Source organism: Calypte anna, chromosome Z, assembly GCF_003957555.1.
Source record: "Calypte anna isolate BGI_N300 chromosome Z, bCalAnn1_v1.p, whole genome shotgun sequence".
In the NCBI taxonomy this organism is placed as follows: domain Eukaryota; kingdom Metazoa; phylum Chordata; class Aves; order Apodiformes; family Trochilidae; genus Calypte; species Calypte anna.
In genome coordinates, this window is record NC_044274.1 from 52,822,539 (window position 1) to 52,845,139 (window position 22,601).

Consider the following 22,601-nt stretch of genomic DNA (forward strand, 5'->3'; position numbering starts at 1 on the left):
GGGAACTTCTGCCAACAGCTTCAGTTTAAAAAGGTTTTAGATTTGTTTCAAGTTATGTTAGCTAGATGGTGGGCTACAAGAGAGAGCAATTCAAAACTTGACTGATAACCTAAATTTCAGCTTCAGAAAGCAGAATAAAGACTCTTCACAGCTATGAGGGATTGAATTTGATACACAAGTTTCAATAAATGATTATTTGGGAAAAATGCTTATTTTAACATGTTTATAGTCAACAGAACCATGCAACTGTCATGGTTAGGAAAAAAACTCTAATCAACACATCCAACTGTCAACATCCTCCCTCACCAGTAAAATAAAAACCAAAAATCACGTTTATCACTATCTATATCACCATGTTCACTAGAACATGTCCTGAAGTGCCTTATCTACACAGTTTTTAAATACTTCCAGGGATGGTGATTCCATCACCTCCCTGGGCAGTCTGTTCCAGTTCCTAACTACTCTCTCAGTAAAGAAACTCTTCTTCAGATCTAGTCTAAACCTCCCCTGGAGCAACTTGAAGCTATTTCCTCAAGTTCTATCATTAATCACTTGAGAGAAAAGCCCAACAACCACCTCCCTACAACCTCCTTTCAGATAAGCGTACAAAGCAATAGGGTCTGCCTTCAGCTTCCTCTTTTCCAAACTAAACAATCCCAATTCCCTCAGCCATTCCTCATATGACTTGCACTCCAGATCCTTCACGAGCTCAGATGCCCTTCCATGAACTCACTCCAGCAGCTCAGGGTCTTTCTTGTAGTGAGGGGCCCAGAACTGAGCACAGCACTCAAGGTGCAGCCTCACCAGTGCTCAGTTCAGGGACAGGATCGCTTCCCTTCTCCTGCTGGCCATGTGCTGTTGGCCTTCCTGGCCACCTGGGCACACTGCTGGCTCATATTCTGCCGACCAGCACACCCAGGTCCTTATCTGCCTGGAAGATTTCCAGCCACTCCTACCCAGGCCTGAAGACTTGAACGGGGGTGTTGCAAGCAAAGCACAGGACCTGGCACTTGTTTCATTTCAACAGTTTTAAGACAGTGCCTCGATTTTTGATTTGACCTTAATTTTCAATCCAGAAATAAATATAGATTTTAAAAGAGAAGGGAATAAAACAGGTAACACCAACAAAACTAAATAATATTAACAACAACAACAACAATTTAATTATTAAAGTGAATTAAGTTATGAGGCTGAATATAAACAAAGTCACCTGGGGTTTTTTTACTGTGACTTGAATTGTTTTTTTTCTATCAGTTTAACACAACCCCTATTCTTTTTATTTAATGGTTCGATAAAGATTAAAAAAAAATCAGTCTGCCAGACCAACACACTTCAGGATCTCAGGGATTTTTTTTTTCCTTTCTGTACTATTTGACTCTGAAGCCAAACTGTTTACAGAGCTAACACCAGATTCATGGAATCTAAGCAATAAAACTGTCCCTTTGCTGTCATTTTACACTAGATATACAAATTCCACTCCAGTCCAACCCAAGATCTAGATGCTGCCTTTACACCCTGCTAGTGCTAAATCCTTAAAGGCTCTAAGGCAACCCCAGTTTGCCATTTTTTATTAATCTTTACTGTCTTACAGTATTTATTTAAAAATAAAGTCACTGTTAATGGTTTTTCATCAAGGGTCCTGGTCTTAACATTTCAACCCAAAGTAAACACCTGCAAATCTCTCTGAACTATCTGCAAAATTTATCCTATGTAACACCGAGAGTTTAACAAAGTAACTTTACTGCTTCTTTTTCTTCTTGCCAAAATATTGGTAATCTAAGAGACACATTCACCCAACTGTAAAACATACAGAAATGAATCTGCAAGCCCAGTTACTTTCCTTCCCTTACCACCTGCCTGGTCTGTAGCATTTTTAGCCATTCCGTAACTCATATATACTTGCTTTTCTGCAATATTCAAAGCAAATATACATTCAGTCAAAATACAAAAATAATAATAAAAAAAAAATACAAAAGCAGCATTTCAATAATGTTAAATTACCAGGAAAAATTCAATGCTAAAACAAGAGGAATACAGGACTGGAAACAAACGTTTACTTGGTCACTGAGCTATAGTGATTTTCTGTTTTAGCTGCAGTACTACATAATCCTTTCTATAAACTGGAAAACTTGCTTCATAATTCGTATTTCTGAACTTACTGTCAAATTACTTCAACGCTAAGCGATCAGGTAGTCTAAATTATGACTCAGATTCTGATGCTGTAAATAGCTTCTTTACTAAGGTTAACACCACAGCTTACTTCAAGCAGCATATACTTCAAGAGGTGTGTGTGGTAGCAAAACTGGGCCCTGAGTCATTGTAATTAGACTCTAAAATAACTTTATTCTCTCTAAAAAGATCACTGTTTTTGTTCACAATTAGGCAACACAGAGAAGTTTAAAAAAACAAACAAAAAAACTTCTTTTCTATAGGACCACTTTCCCAACTTTCAACTGTGTATGAGATAAATGCCTCTGAAATAGTCTATTGTGTATTTTTGCTTTCCTTTCAGTAGAAGTATTTTCACTGAGCTGCTCTGCATAACAATACTGCCAGTTTTGCAGTTTCTGGATGTGAATAAGCTCTAAGCAAAATGGTACATTTTTGGAATGGAGCAAGGTTCATTTAGTGTGTTGGCATTAATTACCTATTTTGATTAACAATCTTCCAGTCTAGCATTAAAAATTATGTGCATGTTTTACTGAGGAATAAGTCTATCTGTCTATCTGACTTTGTAGAAATTAATCCAAATACATTCCTCATTACAAATGAAAAAGAATTCACTGTAAATATGTGTGTTCGGTCTGTGTGGTGGCACTTCGATGGTGAGGAAGGGACCAAGAGCTTGCTCCTGTGAGAAGATGCTGGAAGCTTCCCTGGCTCCAAAGCCAGACCCACCTCTGGCCAAGGCCAAGCCCATCAATGATGACGGTAACAACTCTGTGATTAAAGTATTCAAGAAGAAGGAAAAAAAATGCTGTAAGACCCGGAGGGCAGAAGACAGGGTTTGGTAAGAGGAATAGCTGAGCAGAGGTTACCAAGGTTAGTGACAAAGAAGGGGGAGGAAGTGCCTGAGCAGAAGTTCCCTTGAAATCTGTGTTGAGCTGTCAGATGTACCCTGCACTGACCCAGTATGGCAAGGCAGCCTGTGAACGGCAGTGGTGGAACAGACGTGGACCTGCAGCCCCTGAAGGACCACAGTGGAGCAGATGTGGACCTGAAGCCACAAAGGACCCCACATCCTTTGTGGAGTGACAGCACCTGAAGGTGATAGCACCCGAATAAAGCCTTGACTCTGTGGGAAGCTCATGTTGGAAAGCTCATGTTGTTGCATCTTGTGGGAGGGACTCATAGCAGAAGGCTGGTGAAGGACTCTCTCCTGCAGGCGGGACCCCACGTGGGAGCAGGGGAAGACTGTGAGAACTCCTCCGGATGAGGAAGAAGTGGCAAACACAGAATGTGACAAACTGACCACAACCCCCACACTTCCTGTTCCCCTGAGCTGTAGGGGTTGACAGGGTAGAGAAATGGGGAGTAAAGTAATTTGGTCCCAGGAAAAAGGGAAGGGTGATGTATTTAAGATTGAGTTTTCTCTTAACGTTGTACTGCTCTGATTTTGATTGGTGATAAATTAAGTTGATTTTTTCCCCCAAGTTGAGTCTGTTTTGACTGTGACTATAACTAGTGAGTGAACCTTGTCCTTCTCTAGATCTATGAGCTTTTAGTTGGATATTTTCACTCCCATTCCACAGTGGAAGGAGGAGTGAGCAAGAGGACATGTGACTCTTTGTTGCCAGGTAGGCCTAAACCACGTCAATATGAAAACATTACAAGGTGAGAGCACAGGGAAATGAGAAAAGACAGTTGGCTTAAAAAAAAGAACAACCCTTGGATTTTGTATATTCTTAAAAACTGTACAGCATGTTCCTTTTAGACCACAGACTCAGTTTTGGAAAACTGTGTAAGTTCGACTTTCACATTAACTCCTGTCCTAACATAACAATTAAAGTCATGCCATAGATACTTTGGTTGGCTCAGTCAACTGCTCCATGTTTTTATTACACACAGAGGCAGATGTACCTGTTGCAAACTATGGACAGCACCCTGAATTTTTTGTCCCCAGTGTACATCATAGATACAATGTATGTTTCCAGCATAAAATCCATATGAATGTGCTTAAGTTTAAAATAAACAAACAAATAAATAAATAAATAGGAAAGGAAAAAAAAAAGACTAAATAAAAAATAATACAGAAAAAAAATAATAAGGTAGTCTCAATAGCTTTTATCTCCCTTAACTGAGCCACAGGAATAGCAGAAGTGAGTAATAAAGGTGGCAGCTCAGCATGTACTGCAGATCATCATGGAGATCCTGCAGAGGACATCTTCATAAGATTTTTTCAGCACATATGAAATCCTGCAAACACTGAAGTCAACAAAAAAATCCCGAGCAACTTCAAGAGAAGTTGTGTTTGGCTTAAATATGTTACAGCATTTGTTTAAATGTCTCTTATCATGACAAGAGATCTCTGTAAACTACTCTTTTTTAAATATTGCATGTAATTCATGCTATTAGTGCTAATTATGGCGATTAAAGTCAGGGTAATTTCATAAGCAAAATCTGTATTTGGTTTAAGTTTTAATTATAGCCACTGTTTCTCAGTTAGGAGTAGTGTACAGAGCAACAACCCCATATTACATGTCCTCTAAATTTTTTTTACAGAAAAAGAACAAAGGAGGATTGATAGTATTAGTAACACGGGAATGAGCAGAATTATTAACATGTGGAAGATTCAAATTCACACTTTCTGATGCTATACATTTCATTCCAAACATGAGTTCCAGCATCTTTACACAGCAGGCTGTACAGTATCTGGGTACACAAAAAGGGAATTCCAACAGAACAGACACCTTGGTCATGTCTCAGGCACATATAATTAGTCACTAGTTATACAGTCACTAAGAAAACTGTTGCATTTGAAGGACTGGCAATTTACACTTCAATCTAATGCATGCAAGTCTCTGCTAGCATTTAAGCTGGACAGAGTTACCTCCTCCTCTTCTCCACCAAAACATCTTGCACTTCCCAGAACAATCACCTCTCCTAGTTTCTGCTTCCAGAGGAGGCCTCCTTTTACAGCAAACCACAACATATTCAGGACTCCACAGTTTGTTACTCACATCCCATCTTTAGGATCTCTGTTTCTCTCCTCACTGACCATCTACAACGCTGTTAACCCACTTACACCTCCAGGGTCCAAGTCAGAAAATACAGAGCACTACTCTAATTCATACAAATAGCAGAAAGTACAAGACCATAGGCTCGGGCTTTTCTGATGCAATGAGTGAGAATTGCAAGGCAGAGTTTCAGAGAGGTGCTGTGTCTTACAAGAGGGGTACAATTGGATTTGCTGTTAAAACAAATGCTCTACAAATTTCCAGAACTATTTTACTCTTACAGAAAACATTTATGAGGAATATGTTGCCATTATGTTCAAGCCTGTTGCACTCTAGAATAGGGTAGTGTGTAACAGATTCCATGCAACACAGTAACTTTTTTCAGCCTTTAAGTACATCAAGCTAAAAAAAAAGCATTCAAGTCCTGTGAATTGCATTCCTCAGACATTCTGAGCAAGCATCTCAAACTCCACATTTGACATAATGATCTTAATTAGCAATGCCTCCATCTCAGACATCAGCCATCAGAACCATACCCAGACAGGCACTTGGCTCCCACACAAGTGTGTGCAAGGAGCACTGGACATCGCGAAATGATCATCCTGAGGTGCTCACATGTATATTTAAAAGGTAGACAAGTTAGTACAAAGTGAGACAATTTCAGCTGTATGATGGGAAAATGCATTGTGACAACTTTGTCCATTTACTCAGCTACATATTTTAAGCTGGGACTTACTTTTCAATGTGCACTACATTATTATTATTATTATTAACCGTACAGAAAAACACCCTTTCAAGTAGTTTAAATATATGTAATCCATACTCACTTTGGCAATATTTTTAACTGGTTTTCTCTAAGTTCCAGTATCTGGAGTTTAGTTAATCTGTAACAGAAAGGCATAACAAATTATCACAACATACAGTATTTTACAACAAAAGCAATTTCTGAATTATTAACATTGCTGAATTCCAAAGAAAGATCTACAAGACTGATATATTTCTTTTTCTGAAAACACAAATGTTTTGTGTAAAAATCTACATGTTATTTTAAATTAATTTAATGGGTTTGGTAAAGCAGCAAACAAACTAGATCTTGTCTGCTTCTCTGCACCTGTGTAAACATACTTGTTTTCTTTAATCTCAAAGATTTTAAAGCATTTACTGGATTCATTATTGGCATATGTTATCATCATGTGCAGAAGTACACAGGAAGTAATAGAAGAAAGGTAGGAACAGACCGCACAAGTTAAGATGCTGAATACTGGCAATATATCAAAACATTTAATATTAAAAGCATCATCAAAGGAATACCTATGATCTTCCACATGGGTAGAAAAACTCTTTAAATTCATCTTGAATTTCCTTCCACATTCTCTTTCAAGTCAGCTTCTTAATCCCTTACCATTTTGATATTTCTGTTAGAAGGCAGTCTGGCCTTTTTTTCCCAAAATCCCTGGCTGCAAGATAAACCACCTCTAAAGCCCAAACTGAACTACTTGGGGTCAAGATAAGTTATAATAATTTTAACTATCAGAGTTGGAAGGGACCTCTAGAGATCATCTAGTCCAATTCTCCCAATAAAGCAGGATCACCTGCAGCACATTACACAGGACTGAATCCAGGTGCGGTGTGAGTGTCTCTGTAGAAGGGGATTCCACAACCTCCCTGTTCCACTGCCTTGTCACAGTAAAAATGTTTTTCCTTCTGTTTAAATGGAACTTCTTACATTTCATCTTGTGCCTGTTGCGCCTCATTCAGTCACTGGGAACTCCTGAGAAGAGTCCAGCTCCATCTTCCTTGCACCCACCCCTCAGATACTTACAGACATTAACAAGACACCCCTCAGCCTCCTCTTCTTCAGGCTAAGGAGTCCCAGCTCTCTCAGCCTTTCCTCATGAGGGAGATGCTCCAATCCTCCAGTCACCTCTGTTGCCCTCTGCTGGACTCTCTCCAGCAGTTCCCTGACTCTTCTGGACTGGGCAACCCAGAACCAGCCCCCCTAGCCTTCTATCACCAGCAAACCTGCTGAGGATGCCCTCTGTCCCCTCACCCAGCTCATTGATGAACATGTTGAACGAGACCAGACCGTGTACTGACCCCTGGGATTCACCACTGGTTACAGGCCTCCAACTCAACTCTGCTCCTGATGACCCTCAGACTCACACAGAGCTCTCAATCCCCCTCACTGTCCACTCATCTAGCCCACACTTCTTGAGTTTCCTAATGAGGATGTTAATGGCAGACACAGATAAAAAGCCTTGCTGAGGTCAAGGTAGATACATCCACCGCTCTCCCCTCATCTAGGCAGCCAGTGACAACATCACAAAGGGCAATCAGGTTGGCCAAGCATGATTTCCCTTGGATGAATCCATGCTGACTTCTCCCAATGTCATTCTTTGCTCTCTCTTGTTTTGTGATAATGTCCAGAAACTATTATGTCCAACACCTTACCAGGGACAGAGGTAAGACTAACCAGCCTGTAGTTCATGGGTCCTCCTTCTTGCCACTTTTGAAGACTGGAGTGACATTAGCACTCCTCAAGTCCTCAGGCACCTCTCTCTCTCTCAAAGATCATGGAGAGTGCCTTAGCAATAACATCTGCCAGCTCTCTCAGAACTTGTGGATGCATCCCATCAGGGCCCATGGATTTATGGACATTCAGCTTGGCTAAGTCATTTCTAACCTGGTCCTCCTCTACTGGAAAATCTTCCTCTGTCCAGATCTTATCTCTTACTTCTGGGGTCCAGGATTCAAGAAGGCAGGCTTTTGCAGAGAAGACTGATGCAAAGAAAACATTCAATAACTGCCTTCCCTATGTCTTCAGCCACTAGGGCATGGGCCTACATTTACCCTATTATTTCTTTTTTAATTGATGTACTGAGAGAAAATGTTATTGTCCGTGATACTCCTCATCATCTTTTGTTACACGTGGGCCTCAGCTTTCCTTGTTTCATCCCTGCATTCTCTGACTACGTTCCTATATTAATCCCCAATGCCCAGTCCTGTTTTCCACATTCTGTAAATTTCCTTCTTTTTAAAATTTTTTTCCAGAAGACCCTTACTCATCCACACAGGTCTTCTATCTCCTCTGCTTGATTCTTCCTCATAGGGATGCACCAGTCTTGAGCTTGGAGCAAATAGCATATGATAGTTGCCCAACACTCACAGGCATCCATACTTTCCAGAGCCCTGGCCTGTGGAATTCCACTTCTGAAGAGCCTAAACTTTGCATTTCTGAAGTTAAGGGTTGTAATCTTATTTCTCTACTTCCACACAAAGTGGTAAACACCACCATTTTGTGGTCATTACAGCCAAGGTTGCCCCCAACACGACCCTCTCTGTTTGTTAATAACAGGTTCAGCAGCCCACCTCCCCTCGTAGGTTGCACCAGAAAGCTGTCATCAGCACTCTGCAGGAACCACCTGGACTGTGTGTACCTGTCTGCGTTGCTTTTCCAGCAAATAACTGGGTGACGGAAATTACCCAGCAGAACCAGGGCCTGTGATCATGAGGATACTTTCAGCTGTCTGTAAAAGGCTTCATCAGCCTCCTCATTCTGAATTAGGTGGTCTGTCATAAATATCCACCACAGTGTCACTTGTGTTTGCGTGACCCATAAGCTCTCAACACATTCTCCCTTCTCTCCTAGGCAGAGCTTGATGCATTCCAGGTGCTCTTTCATGTAAAGAGCCACTCTGCCACCCTGATTTGATGATCTATCTTTCCTTAACAGTACATAGCTGTCTGCAGCAGTTCAAAGAACTCCTGACATATAAGCAATGTACATCCCAGTAGAATTTTTTCACCAGGACAGCTGTGACAAGAATATTGTTGTTCAATAAAATGCAGAAACTGAGTCTGGTTTAAATATGCACAGGATTGTAAAGACAAGACTTCTACATGTGACCCACTAACAGCCCCCAAAACATTAAACAGGGCATTAAGCTCCCTGACTCAAAAAGGAGCCTAGTGAACAGATCTTTCCTGATGGCGGTTAATAGAGTATGTTAAAATGACAGAAATAAAAACCTTAATTTTTATTAAGTAGTAAAAACCATCTATAGTAAAAACAGAAAGCTGAAAACAGTATTTTTCCCCTAGATTTTTGCTCATTTTTGATGCACCTCTGCTGCACCTAAGAATAGCCTAAGAATGTAACAGTCATAGACTCACAGAATGTTAGGGGTTGAAAGGGATCTCTGGAAATCATCTAGTCCAGCCCTCCACCTTGAAACACAGCAGAGGTCAACACAGGCCAGCAATGCAAGCATTACTTGCCATCTGGTAGCAACTGCTAGACAGGAACCTCCTCTCTCCAACTTCTCAAAGAAAAAACAACACTCTAACAGTACTGAAAGATTACCCTAATAAAAATCCAGCTCATGTTAATATTACTGCTGTTAGTCTGTTATCCCAAAAGTGGGGTCCTTCACCTGGTGTGCAAGAAGTTGATCCACATACAGAGTCAAGATACTTGCATTAATACCCAGTTCTGTGTAGAAAAGGGAGTAAGGTCATATTCCAGAAAGAAATCACCATTTCCCAAAACAGAACTACTTTTATACAGACAGAAACATGTAAAAGTACTTTATCTCTGATTATATACTGTCACATAACATGATTGGTTAACTAGTTCCTCGCTTCCATTTCAAGTGGCAATGCTTAAAAACCCATGCTCAAAGAGTAGGGTTTTTTTTTTTTAGTAGGGTCCCTCTAGCCTGGGGTTGGGTATTTTAGTATGCTATTTGTACATTAATAAGCTAATGGTATGTTAATACAGTGAAAGCAATTACTCAGTGTTTTCTACTTAGTGCTCAAAGCTATAACCAAGATAAACTGTAAGGAGTACTCTATTCAGTCCCTTTCATCTGTTTTGCAGGCCTGCCTCAAGGCTACTGACTAGTTGGGTTGTGGTTTTCTCCAACTTTGACATGTTTTTGTATAATTCTTGCTGTTCCATAGTCATGTAAGCTCTGGTTTTGTTCTGTGTGTCTTTTCTTTTCTTTTATGTGACTTTGTACCCCTGAAATTTTACTATTTCAATTAATAACTCACATCAATTCTAGGATGTAACTGGAAAGGTTGTCTTAGTCTTCTTACCCTACCCCCATACTAAAAAATCAATCTGTAACATAACAGAACTTGTTTAAGCACCCTCACATTTGAATGGTCACTGGAATTGGGCTTCTGAACCCAATAAAACTAATAAAACACTGCTACACTTCATGTTTTGCTTTGATGTCAGGAAAAATACAACACATGCATGCAGTCAAATCTCTCAGCTGAACGCAGTAGAAGCAAATCTCCAATCATATGATGAACTATATATGTGTGTGTATATAAATATATACACACACACATCCCCACAATCCCCACACTTCCTTCACTCTTAGCCAAAAATGACTGTACTACACTTCTAATCAACAAATTCTGTGAACTTAAAGACTGCCTTTGGTGATAGAAAGGTTGTGAACGTATTTCATGTCCTCATGTTTTTTCAATTCACTCATAAGAAATTAGAGAGAAAACATTCAAATTTCTTATGTGTAGAGCTACACAGAGGCTACTAGGAAAATACTTTGAACCTCTCCTGGCTGGCAGATAAGGATGGGTCTAAATTAGTAATTTTCTTGCAGTGATTGATGAGAACACCAGACTGAAGCTGTTGTCAACCTTTTAATGAAGGGTTAATTCACGTTTAAGTTACACCCATGATAAGCACCTGAACTACTGTAATGGAACCAAAAAATTGTTGTTTAATTTGGAAAAGAAATAAGAGACACAGAACTAGCTCATCCGTACTACAAGAAAAATAAAATCATAGTGGCAGAACATGTATTTCCTGAGCCACTCTATCACAAGAATTTGTCATACTCATATGGAAATACACTTCTCAACTTGAAAAACCCCTAGCCACAGAAATACTTACACACTACATGAACAAAAAGCTGCAACAGTGTATTTTTCAACTTCTGGTATACTTGGTCTAACAGTCTCAACAAAAGTATTGTTACAGTATTATTTTTTAAGGTAATCAACTTAGCTTGCTGTTAAAATGTAGCTCAGCTTTTTAACAAAACAAAATTTCTACATTAACACTTTGCCAGGTATTCTCCCTAACACGATTTCTTTAACATGACTTATTATGATTTCTTTAATATATACAATCTGCAAAAAAAAGTAAAATAAACATAAAGGAGGTAAATTAAGGAACTTGCTGATCAACAGCAGTCATTTCTTCAGAAGGTAAAAATATTTCAGGAAGAGATGCTCTTCATTTTTCACCTTCTTTGCAGTTTTTTTTTTATGGACAATTAATTTTTTAAAATTCTACCAAAATACTAAGGCTAAAGGACCAAAATGTGTGTATCCTATAGCAGATTGCATTCACAGAAGTTTCAGAAAAATTGTATGTAACTCAATTTTTATTATCACTGTACATTTGTGTAAAAAGTAGATACGACTAGAACTATCTGCTATTGCAAGTTCTACTGGCAAACCGGTGAGAAAGATGATTAATAGTAAAATTAGAGCAACATTACAATAAAAATTTCTAGAAGCAATACTTACTTACAAACAACTTTCTCAGTCATTTTAGAGTGACACTGAAGATAGACTTTTTGCTTATCCTAAACAACCATCAGTAAATAAACTCTCATTTAAGTTACTGTCTGAAAATGAGCACACACTGAGCTTCAAGTTTAGAATGCTCTGCATATATATTTGTACAATTAAATATAAATATACATGTTGTATTTAGATATATCACATAAGGTTTTCTTCAGCAAGCATAAATATTTCTTAGATTTCTGAGCACTGGAATAAAGGCTTAGACTTAGAGCGCTCCCTGTATTAATGCATTCAAATTAGAATTTGGGAGTGAAGGAAAAATTCATGTTATCATATCAGAATTGCAAAGAAAATGGCACATTCAATCAAAAGTCTGATGATTTTTAATGAGACTAACAAGACATGCCACCACATCACTGAAGGACAGCAAGTATGTAATGCTCATAAATACAGGGGATAAAAGTCAGATCGTCAAGGCCTCAATGGTATGCAAAGTTTTACCACAAAATATTCGAGGCAACAATAAGCATCAGGCTTATTTTGTTACTCACAAATCGAAGGCCTATTTTGGGACTAACCTGTTCAGTATTTTTTAGCAGCACTTTCAAAGGACAGAAAAAATGTTTAAGTTAGCTGATGACATTAAGGGCAGTCACAGACAATACTCTGTATTATTAGGGCACTGTAGGGAAAAAAAACCTGCACAACTGTAAGGACTGAAAAAAAAATAGAAAATGGAGAAAATACCATAGGACCAAGTACTCATGATTTCCTTGTAGAGTCATCAAGTATTTCTGAGTTGTCCAGTGCATTAGCTGATCATGTGGGAAATAACACTAGGCAGCTGAAAAAGGGCTAGTGGAACACTAGAGTAAAACCACAGACGTTTCCAAGTGAAACAAGATGATAATCATGACACTGTACAATCCATGAAGAGATCTTAATCTGAATTCTAAATATAGCCACATATATTATCATCCTCTATCAAAAAGGTGATTAATTCATACAGAAACTTGTTTCAAGATGTATTAATATAACCAGCCACAAGTGGAAAGCTGCCATACCAGGAAGAAACAGAATTTTGTTTAGCCTGACAAACTGGAGGGGGGTTATGATAACACTATAAAAACAGTAGGTGAGAGAATCAGGCACAACACGCCGGAAAGATGACAGTAATTAAACTGTGGAACAAATTAATACAAACAGTCAGAGAGAAACTGATCTGGGAAACCAGGTTTCTAACCCTTACTGTTTGAACTAAGCACATTGACACATGGAGCATAAAAACATTTGCTAGCTTTACTGTACCAATAGCTTAATTTTTAAGAATAGCTTAATTTTTTTACATATAGTCGCCAGTAAGAGCAGGCAACAGAATTCAGTTATTTCATGTGTTCCCATGTAATGAAAAGTAATAGCTGTAAGGTCATATACAAAACAATTAATTCACTAAGTGGAAGAAGTTGAAGGCTTGCCTTTTATGGGAACAACTAACAACAAATATTGCAAAAACTTCTAGCAAAGCTGCTTTTGTTTAATTAAATAAAAAATCCTATTTTGCACCACTAGACATACTTACACCTAGTTGTAAGGTTGTGGAGTGGCAGAGCAGTCGGTTACTTTCAGAAAAAAAAGTACTGAAGCACAGGGGTCTGAACCCTACTTGGAAATTTTTTTGGAATTTTGCAAATTCATTGTTTTCTAGCTTATTTGACCTAAATATCCTTCTGTAGAATAGTGTCTATTCCGTGCAATACCATGTTTAGCAAGTGGACTTATATCAATACTTGGAATTAATTTTAAAAAAGCTGATGAGGAAAGTCTTAATTTCAGTTTCATTGTCCTAGCTACAAGCTAGGATGCTGCAAGTCTGTACTTACATTTTTAAAACCAAGGCTGAATTCTTCATAGTTATTAAGAGAAACACTACACTAGAGAATTCGCTTTCAAGTTGCCTTCAGCAGCTAATTAATTCTTAAGCTGTTTAGTAATTAATGACTTCACAATTTTCCTGACCATTAATCACTATAGAAATGGACAGCGATGAAGAAAAAATTATAATGAGGTTTTTTAAACTACACGTAGAGCTAAAATACCTTTAAGACTAAATGTGTCAAAATGGAGTCCTCAAATTTCATCTATAGTGCCTGTTTTTACTCAGAAAACCTTGCCACTTGGTTGGAATGTCAAAAAATGGACCATAAGAATAAGCAATCATTAAAATGCCAACAAGTGAAGACAATGCATCTTCCATATATATTTTCTTCAGCCTTTATAAATGCTTTGGAACTGCAAAATAAATGTACCAGGAACAGGCATAACTAATGCTCCTGCATCATAAGCAGCTTCTTTGTTAGCTGAGTCTGTAACTGATCTGGTGCTTTTTAATCATTTATCAGGGAATGAATACTAACTGGACAGAGAAGAACAGACCAACAACTCCAAACACAGATGAGTAATAAGCTAATGGTCACTAATGAACTGCACCTGTGCCCATCTTTCATTCCACATCTCCTACCTGGCAGACTTCTGCAGTGCTGGATTTGGGCACATTTCTAATATCTGTAAACTATGCTGACTCAACTATAACTCTATTAAGTCTATTAATTGCTTCCACACAGTAACATGCCTGGTGAACTAACAGTCATATTTCATGTAAGAGAGGATTGCTGGCCATGGCATGGGCCAGGGGACACACTAGGAAAAGAGAGTATAAGAGTGAAGATATGGAGGGGAAAAAAACAGAAATGTCTAAATCAGCATGCTAAGGAGCACAGGATGAACTATGCTCATCCAAGAGTCTTCCTTTTAACAATATTATCCTTTCACTTCTGCTTCCACAATTTAATCCATTTTAAAGAGGCAGGGATTGGGTATTTATCTTGTATGCATTGCATGGAAAAAATCTGCTTAGTCAGCACACTGTAAATATGTTAAGTCCTCAGAAAGATTCCTGGCAGGGTACTTGAGAATTACAGATTCACATGAAGGAATCTATGCATCCAGGAGAGGATAAGTAGAATTATGTCAGTATTTGCTTCACTCCAATTACTAAATGATAAACAACCCGTATTTCAGAAATACTAGTCTCCCATACTTACCAGACTTACACTGTAAAAGTAGCAAGTATGTAAGTGAGTTTTCTTTTTTTGGCTCTTTACAAGCATTCTGTCTGTACTTCAAAAGCTCTATTAAAAATGGTAATAAATATTTAGCTTTTTTTTTTCTATAGCTAGCATGCAGCATAAATGGACTGGTAATGGACACTTACTCCTCACCTCCAGATCATACTTTGCATGAGAAATAGCACCAAAGGTAGATATTAATTTCAAATTCAACTTACCTGCCAAAATTGGCTGGCAAAAACTCAAGAAAAGCATCATTCAGGTACAGCTGTGTTAGGTTTAACAGTTGGGAAAATCCATCTGGAAGCCTGCATAAAAATAAAATCATGTAGTGCCTTTCTCCTAATTACATTTGTGGCATAAAGTCATATTATCTTAAATAATATAGAACTGAGGTCCTACATATTGGAAGCATTACAATTAAGGAGATACCAGAATTCCTGCAAAATTAAGACTACGTATTTTCTCTCTGTAAGATTAGTTTCAAAATTATTTTAAAGTATTGAGACTATTCACATACAATAAAAACTGCAAACCACAAATGTAGTCCTGCTATGTATTTGTGACTTCTTGACTGCTAAATATGGATGGAACATTCATTAGAGATAATAAGATAAAACCTATGCAACACCTTTTTTATCCAGAAGAACTACATAGTACAAAGTCTGTAATTCTGGCAGTGCTACTTCTGGTATATGAATTCTTTTATTATCAAAAGTGGCAGGGAAATCTATACATATAAGCTAAATTTGAAAAACAGAGGTATGAGGTTTAGAGTATATTATTATGATCATTATTGCTATTATTATATTTATTAAAAAGAAGAATATAAAGGAGAAGACAGAAAACTCATTCTATAATTCTCACTATATTAACAGAAAAGTGGTATACTTTAAAAAGGTGAGAAAGCCACCCAATACAATGCAGGACTGTTCACGTGCTATATTACATTGTGCAAAATATACTCTATCACAGTGAAATAAAGTTAATGAAAATACTTCCCAGGTAACTCTGCTTCTGCCTCCAATGACCGGCACATATCTGGAGCAAGTCTGAGACACAGCAGAGTTTGCAAAAGATAAAAAACATTAAAAAAACTTACTTTGAAATTGGATTTACGCTGGCCTCAACAACAGTCAGGACTTTACAGTTTTTTATATTTTCTGGAAACTCCTGTATGCCTGTAAGATACGGGGAGAGGCAGGGAAATATTTTCAAATTATTAAACTCCATCACAGGCATGCAAATGATGCACATAAAACTGTTAGCCAATAAAACATTATTTCATTTAGCAATCAGTGGACTGGTTCTCTGACATTGCATTTTAGAAATAGTTTTCATTCATGAAAGGCTCTTATGCAATATCAAATATTTAACTATTCTATTCTTAAAACATTTAAGACTGCAGCTTAGCAGACAGATCACCAAGCAGTATTAATGAAATATAATACGCTAATAATTACTACTGCTTATTACTAAATAATAAAAGTACTTGTACTTTGTAATGTACTTAAGATCAGGCACACACATGGTAGAACCAAGTTTCCAACAGGATCAGTTTGGTAAATGCATGGCTTGTATGGCATCCAGGCGAAACAGTAAGGCCTCTAATATTAAGTGTGCTTACAGCATTCAGGATTCTGAAGAGATATCTCAAAATGTGCCATATGCCTGCTCTTAGCTTCATATTACTTGTAGTAAAGGACAAAAATGCTGCAGAAACTCTTATGTCTAAAAATAAAACCAGTAAGAACCTCCTTTGCTTCTAAGGTTCTCTCCAGAAACTCCAGTGTTGAAACCCATGTATTTGCCAAATTAAATTTGTCAGAAATTGACAAAGTAGGCCTTGACAGCAGAAGGCAGGTCTCTACTACATCAGTGGGAAATCAGTAGCAAATCATTCTAATGCCAAAGAGTTTCACCACAGTTTTTAGTATACCACAAAAAAATTAAACCATGGTTACAACAACTGCAGGTGCTTTTGCAGTTTATCCCTACATTGTTCTTACAGACTGGGATAGGTGTTTTTATATTAAATAAACTTGTCTTAAGTATAGAAATAGTTCACACTGCAATCCTTCCACTTGAATTAGGAGTATTTTTTCAAGAAAAACCCATATGCTAGTGGAATAAAGCTAGTTTAGAACAACAGGTATTTTCTTAGCTGTTTGCATTTCATTTAATGCATGCCATTGTGTCTGCTTTTGGAGTGCTTTATCAGGGAACAAGACAACTAAGAAGGAATTGTATTCTGTGGATGCTCATTTTTAGGCTAGTAATAGTGAGAAACATGCTGTTCCAAGCCACATTAACTCTCTTGCAGTCCAGTTGCAGACAGAATCATAGAATCATAGAATTGGCCGGGTTGGAAGGGACCTCAGAGATCATCGAGTCCAACCCTTGAACCACCGTAGCGGTTGCTAGTCCATGGCACTGAGTGCCACAGAAAGACAAGGGTAATGCCTCTTCTCATTCAGATTTACAAGTGGGACTTGGGTGTGGTTAAAAAAACGCTGGGTGTGGTTAAAAAAGTGGAAGAAAAACAACTGGCAGCATAAAGGTAAATCTATCTGCCAAATTGTGACAAGACATTGGTGCTTGGTTAGGAAACTCAATGTAAAAGTATGTAATGTAGATGCCCACATACCTCTAAGTTACTAAGGATCATCAAAACAACCAACAAGCACATGAGGCTGCTCAAGTGTTCCAAATAGATTTGGATTGGCAATATAAGAGTGAATTATTTTTAACTAGGTGGGCCCATGACACTTCAGGTCATCAAGGAAGGGATGGAACATACCAATGGATTTATGACTGAGGGGTGGATTTAACCTTGGACGTTATTATGCAGGTTATCCATAACTGTGAAACATGTGCTGCAATCAAACAAGCTTAATGGTTGAAACTTTTGTGGTATGGGGGAAGATATACGGCTGATATGGGGGGCGATATATGGGTATGGAGATGTCTGGCAAATTGACTATATCACACTCCTCCAAACCTGCCAATCTAAGTGATATGTGTTTAAAATGGTGGAAGCTAGTACTGAATGCCTGGAAACATGTCCTGTGCTTCAAGTCATGGAACACCATCCTGGGCCTTCAGAAGCAAATTTTGTGGCCACATAGTATGCCAGAAAGAACTGAGTCAGACAATAGGATGAATTTCAAAAACAGTCTTATAAGCAGCTGGGCCAAAGAACATGGTATTGAGTGGGTATAGCATATTCCCTATTATGCACGAGCCTCAGGGAAAATTGAACAGTACAATGGAATGTTAAAAACTACCCTGAAGGCAATGGGTGGTGAAACCTTTAAAAACTGGGACAAGCACTTGGCACAAGCCAGCTGGTTAGTTAACATCAGGAGTTCCGCCGATCGAGCTGGTCCTGCTCAGTCAGACCTTCTACATACAGTAGATGGGGATAAAGTGCCTGTGGTGCATGAAAGGAACTTGATGGGGAAAATGGTTTGGGTTTTTCCTGCTTCAGGCAAAAGCAAACCCATATTGTGGGGCCTGGACATACTTGGCGTGTGATGATGGTAGATTAAGAAGTACAATGAACCCCAAGGGAATCTAACACTGGGTGAGAGTACCTAATTTTTACTCTATCAGCTGAACTGATAAGAGCATGGAATTTTGGGGGTCATAGACTTGTTATGTGAATTGTTGCACAATCCTAACAGTGTTCATGGACTTTAATAACTCTGTGGGGTACATCAAGATCTCTTTATTGATGATGATACGATGATATGATGCTGAAGATCAACTTTACCTGCTTCTGTCTTCTTTAACCAGAGTAAACCACTGCTAAGCTCCTCCTTGGAGGCAGAGTCCTATCTCAGACTTTGTGCCATTAGTTTTACTGTTTGAATCACACTTAAAGATTCTCTAACCTTAAGTTTTTCTGACGGACAGTCACACTACTTGGCTTCGTCCTTGGATGAAAGATTGCACTGGTCTAAAGTGTTGAACCTCATGTTTTTAATATCAACATTAGCTTCCTTTGCCTATGTTGAGAATGCATTGAAGAACAGAAGACTCAAATCTATCTTAATTCAGGATCCTGCATTTTGGTCACAACCACTCCAGGCAACACTACAGGCTTAGAGAAGGGTGGCTGGAAAGCTGCCTGGCAGAAAAGGACCTTGGTGTATTGGCTGGCAGGCGGCTGAATATGAGCCAGCAGTGTGCCCAGGTGGCCAAGAAGGCCAATGGCATCCTGGCCCGTATCAGAAACTGTGTGACCAGCAGGAGAAGGGAAGTGATCCTGTCCCTGTACTCAGCACTGGTGAGTTCCCACCTTGGGTACTGTGTTCACTTTTGGGAACCTCAATACCAAAAGGACGTAGAGGTGTTGGAGCAAGTCTGAAGAAGGGCAACAAACCTGGTGAAGGGTTTGGAAAACATCCCTTATGAGGAGTAACTGAGGGTGTTGGGGCTGTTTAGTCTGCGGAAATGGGGGCTGAGAGGAGACCTTATCACTCTTCACAAACACCTGAAAGTTGGTGAGCGTGGGGTTGGTCTCTTCTCACTGGTGACAGATGACAGGACAAGGGGAAATGGCTTCAAGTGCCATCAGGGGAGATTTATTTAGGTTGGATATCAGGAGAAACTTCTTTACAGAAAGTGTTGTTATGCACTGGAACAGACTCCCCAGGGAGGTGGTTGTCTCCATCCCTGAATGTGTTTAAAAATCATCTGGATGTGGTGTTTGGGGATATGGGTTAGTGATAGGTCATCATAAATAGGGCAATAGGGTTAGGACAAAGTTGGACTTGATAAATTTGAAGGTCTTTTCCAGCCTGACCTATTCCATGATTCTATTATAACTACCTAGAAAACAAAACATGCAGCGCATCTGCTGGAGTGGAGTCAACGTAAACTTACACTCACAAGAATAGCCAAATAAAATATTAGCTATCCAAATACAGACATCTTAAATCAGCATGCTTTTGTACATAACCAGAGGACTCTACAGTAGCCTCCTGTTCTGACTATGCCCTGGGGAAAAGGCTGCAACTGTTTTAACAAAGTAACAACAGAAATTCAACTGATAAGAGAAAGCTCACAATGAAAAAACCCATGAACAAAGTTTTTCTTCTTAAAGCAGGATTGTTATGGAACACACAATCTCCAACAATCTCACTCAAAACTTCAGTATGGATAAATGGAAGTCACCATTCAAAAGAGCAGAAAATTGGCAACAGCAGCAAGAAATATACCTAATGTTTGTAGTACCCATTCAGAAGACAGAAGAAAAGTAAATTGGGGACTGCGCCTCTCTACCATTTCATAGGAAGTAGCATTTACAGGCTGGCTATTTAACAATCTTCAGCCACTCACTGCTCCTCAGCTATATTCCTCCTGTGCAGCTGCTGTTGCATCAGTATTCTTTCAGTTCTCTCAACAAGTTTGCAAATTCAAAGAGCAGGCAAGAAAAAAGAGTAATTAAGAAGATAGAGTGTAAAAAGCTAGAAAAGAAAGACAAAGGGCTGTAAAGAGAGGATCTGTTACTTGTTTCTCTGCTTTCCACCTATCCTTAATGCCCTGAATATTCTTCCTTGCTAAGGAAGCTCAGGAAATCTCAAGAGTCTCCATGACCACATCTTTTCTTTTGTAATACTGTGTTAATTAATTCATTTGATACCCTCTACCACCATCCTCCATGAACATCTGAATGAAATGAGCTCTTCAAATTGAGATCCTCATTCCTTTCTAAATCCCTTTTTTTTCCAGGTTTTTTACTGCTTTCTTAGTACACCAATGCTCCAGAATTGTAGAAGACAGTGCAACAGATTATTTGAGGGTTATGCAGTTTGTTGGAGCCTTATCCCACTTTCCTTGAAAAGCATCATATGAACATGTTATTCATCCTGCTGTTTCCTTCTATACGTGACAACAACTATCATCCCTCAACCCATTTCATTGCTGTAGCTGATTTACAGATCACACTTACTGTTTTCCAGAAAAATACAAGCCATGCCACTTGTGGAATATGACCATTTGTAGAGCACACCAGGAGAAAATACCATCTGCTGGCAATCTTTAATTCTAACAACCAGATCTAAACTGAACTGAAAGCAAAGTTCTTCTGGTAGTGTAGCTTTCCAAAGTGAGATTTACATAATACCTTTTTGTGTTTACTTGTCTATTCCTTTCTCACCAGTTTTCCCAAATTTCAGGCATTTTTAAACTCACTGATTTGTTTCTACCAAAACTAAACCTTATAAAGAAATAAATAAATGAAGGCAGGAGGAAGGGGGGAGAGATAGGACACAACAGAAAGGGCATTTTCAAATACACTACAAAAAAAACTTAACAAAGGCTCACTGCTGAATGAGAGCTAGAGACTGTCCACAGGAGTCCAGAATCCCTGAGGCCACAGAGGAAGTTGGAATAAAAGGAGGAGTGTGCCTTGGTTGATGAGGGCTGGGTTAGGGATCAATTAAGGAATCTGGACATCCATAAATCCATGAGTCCTGATGGGATGCACCCACAGGTGCTGAGGGAATTGGCAGATGTCATTGCTAGGCTGCTCTCCATCATCTTTGGTTAGTTATTGGGAACAGGAGAGGTGCCTGAGGACTGGAGGAAAGCAAATGTCACTCCAGTCTTAAAAAGGGTAAGAAGGAGGACCCTGAAAAGTACAGAGCAGACAGCCTCACCTCTATCCCTGGAGAGGTGACGGAACAATTCAGTGCTCCTCTCTAGGTATATCAAGGACAGGAGGGGTCACTAGGAGCATTCAACACAGTTTTATCACAGGGAAGTCATGTTTATCCAACCTGATAGCCTTTTATGAAGAGATAATCAGGTAAATGAAAGATGGTAGTGCAGTGGATGTCATCTATCAGATTTCAGTAAAGAATTTGACACCACCTCCCACAGCATTCTTGGAGCTAAACTGAAGAAATACGGCCTGGATGATCAGGTAGTGAGAGATGGATCAGGAGCTAGTTGAAGGACAGAAGCCAGAGGGTTGTAGTCAATGGGATGGAGTCGAGTTGGAGGCTGTATCTATCTATCTAGTGGAGACCCTGAAGGATCAGTAGTGGGACCAATTTTATTGAACATAATAATCGATGACCTGGATGAGGGAATAGAGTGTACCATCAGGAAGTTTGCTGATGACACAAAGCTGGGTAGAGTGGCTGACACACCAGAAGGCTCTGCTGCCATATAGTGAGATCTCAACAGGCTGAAGGGTTGGGCAGGAAGAAATTTAATGAAATAGGATAAGGCCAAGTATAGTCTTACATCTGGAAAAGAACAACCACATGAACTGGAATAGGTTGGGACCTATCAGTGAGCAGCATAAGAGGAAAGGAACGTGGGGGTCCTAGCGGACAGAAGGATGACCATGAACTAGCAATGTGACCTTTTGGCCAAGAATGCCAATGGCATCCTGGGGTGAAACAGAAGGGGGGTGGTTAGTAGGTCAAGAGAGGTTTTCCTCCCCATCTCCTCTGCCCTGGTGAGGCTGCATCTGGAATATTGTGTCCAGTTCTGGGGATCTCAGTTCAAGAAGAACAGGGAACTGCTTGAGAGAGTCCAGCACAGAGCCACAAAGATGACTGAGGGAGTGGAGCATCTCCCTGATGAGGAAAGGCTGAGGGAGCTGGGTCACTTTAGCCTGGAGAAGAACAGAATGAGAGGTGACTTCATTAATGTTTATAATATGTAAAAAGCCAGTGTCAGAAGGATGGATTCAGGCTCTTCTCAGTGC

The 22,601-nt window shown here is 39.1% G+C and overlaps 1 protein-coding gene across 13 annotated transcripts in view; it reads right to left on the bottom strand.

Moving 5' to 3' along the window:
* ERBIN (erbb2 interacting protein) overlaps window positions 1-22,601 on the bottom strand; it is a 117,010-nt gene that overhangs the window by 35,529 nt on the left and 58,880 nt on the right. For all 13 annotated transcript variants that reach the window (XM_030467997.1, XM_030467998.1, XM_030468001.1 and 10 more), the window contains 3 exons: window positions 15,975-16,053; window positions 15,091-15,180; window positions 6,005-6,061 (listed from right to left, as the gene is read on the bottom strand). In XM_030467997.1, coding sequence (XP_030323857.1) covers window positions 6,005-6,061; window positions 15,091-15,180; window positions 15,975-16,053 — 226 coding nt within the window. The remainder of the gene's footprint in view (window positions 1-6,004; window positions 6,062-15,090; window positions 15,181-15,974; window positions 16,054-22,601) is intronic.